The sequence below is a fragment of the Papio anubis genome, chromosome 3 (assembly GCF_008728515.1).
Source record: "Papio anubis isolate 15944 chromosome 3, Panubis1.0, whole genome shotgun sequence".
In the NCBI taxonomy this organism is placed as follows: Eukaryota; Metazoa; Chordata; class Mammalia; order Primates; family Cercopithecidae; genus Papio; species Papio anubis.
This window is the reverse complement of record NC_044978.1, coordinates 108,749,500-108,755,897: the sequence shown is the minus strand read 5'-3', so window position 1 is coordinate 108,755,897 and position 6,398 is coordinate 108,749,500. Positions and strand designations below refer to the sequence as shown.

General features: G+C 29.6%; 1 protein-coding gene across 3 annotated transcripts in view; it reads left to right on the top strand.

Moving 5' to 3' along the window:
• The first annotated feature begins 1,109 nt into the window (after nucleotides 1-1,109).
• Nucleotides 1,110-6,398, top strand: part of TECRL (trans-2,3-enoyl-CoA reductase like) — a 121,665-nt gene continuing 116,376 nt past the window's right edge. For all 3 annotated transcript variants that reach the window (XM_021938587.2, XM_021938586.2, XM_021938588.2), the window contains exon 1: nucleotides 1,110-1,463. In XM_021938587.2, coding sequence (XP_021794279.1) covers nucleotides 1,230-1,463 — 234 coding nt within the window. In that variant the 5' untranslated portion in view covers nucleotides 1,110-1,229. The remainder of the gene's footprint in view (nucleotides 1,464-6,398) is intronic.

Genomic DNA, 6,398 nt, shown 5'->3' with positions numbered 1-6,398 from the left:
ATATCCCTATTGTTTATATTTTTGAAAATAGAAAATATTGAGTGTAATATAATATAAAATATTAAGTGTGAACACAATAACTGAAGAGTGTAAAGTGAATCTCTAGGGCATAATGTGTAATACAATTATAAATGAACACATTATTTTAGTTGTTTTTAAAAGTAAAGATTAGCCTTAGGTAGATAACAGGTTTCCTCCTCTATATATTTTGTGTCATTTTATTTTTATGTTTTCATTGAAAATTACATTTAAGAATATTTTCCTTTAAAATCATTTTGAATCAGTGATAATATATTTTGGATTTCTTTTCATTTGTTTCTTCATCAGATTTACATATCTCAGAGGACTAGGAGGTTTTCTAAAAGCTCTTTTGTCAGGATGTTTTTCAGATTTCATTTTTCATTCTGAGGCTATCTGTATTTTCCATAACATAGGGTTGTGGAAAATGTGGTACTTACTGTAGATTTTGTATATCAGTTCAATAGATTTCCAAAGATATACAATGTTGAAATAATGCTTGCTTCTTTTTTGCCCAGGTTACAAAAAGTTTCTCTACAAATTCTAATCTCATAGTTTGCTATCTTTCCAATCTTTATATGAAGTGAAGAATTCATCATTTTATATTGTGTAAGTTATTTTAAGTTAGTGGGGATTATAATTATTACTGATAAAAATATTTTTTCATTTTAGAATGCTTTAAATGCACATGCACCTATAACATATTTATATATAAAACATATATAAACATATATATGCCACTTCTCTTGTCCTTAGCATTTTTTAAATGTTATGTAGTAATGTACTAGGACTTTTAAAAATTTAACTTTAAGAGAGCACTTTGCTAATGTTAAATACATCTCAATGCAAATGTGTGTGTGTGTTTGAAGATTAGTGCATCCAGAACTCAGAGATAATGAAAATGCTCTGTCTATTCTTGCTTTGGAATTTCAGATAAGAGTAGTCATATTACAAAGCAGAGATAAAAGGAGAAAGCAAGAAATAATTCAATTGCTGGTAAAGTAATACTCTACACAGCAAATCACAATAGCGTGTTATATATAGAAATAAGATCAGTCATTGTTTTCAAGCCTGCTAAATAAAACTGAACTCCTGGAATGGCATACCATTTGACCTTTCGAAGGTTCTCCAGCAGTATTTAACTGGCGCAAAAGGAGCACACTCGCAATCGTCTACTTTTGACATGACAGACCCTCCTGTTAGTTCACACAATGTTCAAAAGGCAGAAGCCCCTCGCTTCAGAACGCAAGAGAGGATTATTTTCCCAAAGAGCTACACGGTTCATACTGAGGGATGATATGAGAAATTTTCACTTTTTGTCAAAACTTGTACTCTCAGCGGGCCCTCTAAAACAAACGCCAGCAGTCAAACATTCAAAAACAACTCACTTTGAGATTGAAATACTTGATGCTCAAACAAGGAAACAGATATGTATTCTGGATAAGGTGAGTTTATTTTTTTATTGATTTGTTTATTTAAGTGTTTCTTCTCTGCCTCAAATATTATTGATTGCTTGATTAAATTCTAACACAACTGTTCTAAAATACATTTCTGACTTTTACCTTAATTTTGTGGTGAAGAGCATGCACACTTTATGCACTGTTTTAATAGAAGATGTTCAATGCATCTCTCATACTCAATTTAAATTAACTAAATGGTAGATAATAATGAGGTTCTGTCATTGGTCTGTGAATTTTATGCTGTCATTGATCATTGTCCACAGGTAAAATTACAAATGCTCAACCTATTTTCTTACACGGAAAATGTCTCCAGGTTTTTGTCTTCGTGTACTTCATTGTATATACAAATTATCATAGAGTTTAATTAGTGTCTATAGAAAATAGTATGCAAAAGCCACAGTAGTTGTTAGAAATGCCATGTCTGAAAATTTTCATCATTTAAGCATTAATTTGAATTGATTTTATTACTTTTCTTAAAAAGTGACTACCTAACATTTTGTGAAAGTTTACTTGCTTCAAAAACAGTATTTAAGTTTTTGAAAATAATGTTTTGAAATGTTACTCATCCAAATCCACATTCACAGATGTTGCACTAAGGAAGGAGAAAATATACTCTTCTTAGGTTAGAAAACTAAATTATAAATATATGTTTATATTTTAGATAAACATACACATAAATAGTATTCCAAGCATTTTCAGTTTTTAATAAATTTGAAAAGTACTATTAATTTAACTTAATATGAGAAAGACGTATTTGTACAGGTAATAAAATAGAGCTTGATCTTGTTTTACAAAAATGTTGAATACGTTTTTGTTGCTGTGTTCTAAAAATAAAATGCAATCACGTATTCCATTTTTCCATGTTTATCTAGGTCTTTAGAAGAAAGGAAAAAAGAAACTGTTTAGTCCTTTCCTTAATAATTGACAAATACACAATATATAATTTCTTATTCAGTAATTATAACACTATGAGCAGCTTATAAATTGAGTTATATTAACTCTAATTCATAGATGGAAAAGAAAGATTAAGACTTTTTATAAGTGCATACAGGTCGTTAATGGAACTTAAAAGATCTACAACCATTTCTGTCCAGTTTTAAATCATATGCCTTTTCTATAGTTCTACTGAGGCCATATATAAGCGATGAATATATATCACACAAAATAGAATTTTGATATATTAGTTCCAAGACTTGTGTAATTTACTTTTCTTTTTGTATCAAAGTGAAGTTTTGGGATTTTTAAATATCATACAAAATATTTAATATTTAAATATCATATTAAGTATTTAATATTTAAATATCATAAGAAAAATAAAAAATAAAATTAACCTTCAGAAGTTGCTAATGTTTACAATATTCCATTATGAAAAACACAAATCTTACAAGAAAAACACAGTTAAATCCAAGGACGCAGTGCAACAAATGGAATGAAAATCAAATAAGTCAAGGATTTCTAAGGACTACAATTCTAAAATGACACTAGTTATTGTGTCCTTTCTGACATGTGTATAGATCCTGACAGGCAATCCACCTTAAAGTAATGAAAAACTAATGATGTTTAAATGTTCTTTTACTTAACTACACACACACACACAAACACTCACATGCCAATGAGTTCCTAATTATTTGCCTCATACACTTAAATTTTTTCTTATTGATATTTTATTTGAAGGTAAGACAGGGATTTTTACATTTTTAGGTGTTAATTAAATTGTGAAAAAAAGTTAACATTTAGAAGAAATGAAATTTAAATATTTATTATTTAGAGATGAGAATTTTGCAATTTTGCATCAGAATCTAATGTTCGAACTATGATAGTCCTGACATTTGCATCTCAAGTGGCATATCTTTGTAGAAACTTAGCAGGCTAACTAGAGGATTAACACTGGATTGTTCCTAATCCTTTATTGCACAATCAGCCCTATATAATGTGCAATTAGTTGCATTCAAATCTTTGACGTCTGAGTAGAACTGGATCTTGTTGTGTCTTGTTTTAGTTTGTAAATTGATAAACTGTTTCATAATAGTGGTGAGACACTTGAGAGAAAAAAGTTTTCTAGGTTAATTTTTTGTTTTTGCTTAGTGATTTCTAACATTCTGAATTTGTAAACATAAAAAGACTGGTTTATGTTTACGTTTTTATTATTATTCCTGATGTTATTTTTCTTAGACAAATTAACAACTTTATAGTAAGATCATATTAAGTACGCTTCATTGTACCTGGCTCTACCCAGTGTACAAAAGACATGTCGCTTATAACTTAGTGCCTGTCTTTCAATACTTACTATGCAGTAAAGTGGTACAAATCACATATCATGTACTTTGGAATTAAGCATATCTGGACTCAATCCCTGTTACATCATTTGTATCTATCAAGGATTAAGAAAGTCACTGAATTGCTGATGCCAAAGACCCCTATTTAGAATATGGGTTAATAAAATCATATCAATAAAGTTAATAAATTTCACTTTGGAAACTTAGAGTAAGGATAATACATGTAACATGCTTAGAATAGTGCCTTGACCATAATATGGACAAAATTATTATTATCATCTTATTTTTAATAATCATTTGGAGAAAGTAATATACATAAAAATATAAAAATAATAAATTCTGAGCCTTTTGATAACTGGCTCAGAATTTAAATTTGATTTCTTAATATTTAATTATTCTTTGACATGATTTGTTGTAATGCTTAGGATAGATATAATATTTTTCAAATATCTTAAATGAGATATATTATCTTAGTAATATATGTTCTAACAGAAACTTTGTTTTAGGTTTATTACTCAAACTTTAAAATGGACAAAGTATAGACTCACAATAAGCATGAGATAAAAATTTTCAGAAAAGTCTTCGGATGAAAGAAAATATATTTCATGTTCTTTTACTTAATTACACACACACACACACACACGCCAAACAAACAAAAAACTTTCTCTTACCTCTGCTGTTTTCTCTAGTTTTTGCCCATTTCTCTCATTACTTTCCTCAGGTATTCATATTGTCAGCTTTCATTAGCCTTTTCTCACTGTATCCTAGTCCCAATTCATTTGGGCACTCGCTTCTATCAGTTCCCAGATTCTGAACTTACTGAGGTCACCAGTGAAGCATGGCAAATACTTTACTAAATGCGGAGGTCTATTCTCACGTCTTATCTTACTGTGTATATCAACAACATTTTCCACTGTTAATCACCTCCTCCTTAACTAGCATTTGTTATTTGAGTTCCAGGAGAATATATATGTTTTTTAACCAACTTCATTGGCTTTTCCCTTTCCTTATTGCTGATTCTTCATCTGATTTATTAGGAATGGATTTTCAATAACTGAGTCATCACAACTTCTCCTCCTCTACAATAATTTACTTTATTGAGTTTCATAATTAAAAAAAAATCTTCCTAGTGGTCTTATATATTGTCACCTATTATTTTGCTTTGACTGTAAATCTACATATCTATATATCGATTGAATCTATTGAACTATCTGGATGTTTACCAGGCATATCAAACTTAATATCTCTGAAACTGACCATTTGGTCTTCTCCCAAACATCTTCCAGAGAGCTACTTAAGCCAATAAGTGACGACTACATCCTTCAAATAGCTCAGGCCAAACACTTGGAGAAACCATGACTTGTCTTTTAATCTCATACCCCACATACAATCCATCTTCTTGTCAATAGCTTCAAAATATATCACCCCTTCTACTTGTAGCGCTTCTGAATCTTCCCCCTACTTGTGTCTTTATCACTTTCAATACATCCGCTACATAATAACAAGAACTAGTCTGTTAAATCCTGGCAGATAATATCATTCACTCCTCAAAACTAGTCAATGTTTTTCTTTAGGTCTTAACTGTTAACATTTCCTGGAGGCTTTTCCTGACTACTAAGAGAGCAAAGCTAGCCAACATTTTTTAATTATGTTTCCTTGTTTTATTTCTTAACTAGACTCTTTGCCAACTAAACTACTATTTATTTTTCTTTCTTCATTTAGTTCATTATTTGGCCTACTCTTAGTATATAAGCACAAAAATATCAGATTGTTTGTTTTACACACTTGTATCTTCAGTGTTAACAGCAATGTTTAACACAAAGAAAGTGTTTAACCAATATGTGTTGAATAAATGCACTCCTGTTCAAGAAGTATGTGAATTTCACACGGCATTCATGTTCAGTAGTGATAGTTTTGAGGTGGAGGAGTATAATATTTGAAAATAAATTTTATTATTTTCTACATCAAATCAAATTATTATTAGAATATTTGTTCATACATTCACAGAAAAAGACATTCTCTCAAACCATTTTACTAAATGCTCAAATTCTCCCCAGCTTATCCTGAAAACAAATACATGTAATTTAACTTTGTGTTAGTGCATAATTCAATAATAGATAGTCATGTTCTGATAACAATTTTAATGTGTTTTTCATAAAGCAGATGGGAATATTTATTTAGCTCATTTAGTTAGTTTCCATGAATGACTAAAATAACTAATCATGGATAACAAAATGGAGACCAGATTTAAAATAATTGTTAAATATCATTTTTCATGTATTTATTGGAACATTAAAAATATGAGATTGTAGGAAAAATAAATTTTAAAAATATAACAATGAATCATTTCCAGTTGTTGCCTGCTGTTGTCTCATTTCTTTCTTGTAAAATGTCACAAGCTTATCTACTGATAAGTCAATGACTGATTCAAGAGCATGCAAGAACTCTAAGAGCCTGAGATGAGAAATGGTAAATGTTTCCAATATCATCTCATTCTAATTTCTTCAATCTTTTCTCCAAGTAACCTGACCTCAAGAGCTCTCTTTCTCCTATTGTTTGTTTGTTTGTTTGCTAGTTTGTTTTGGTCAAAACTATCAAAAGCTTTTTAAATCTTTCTTATGAAGAAAATAAAGCATTCAATAAT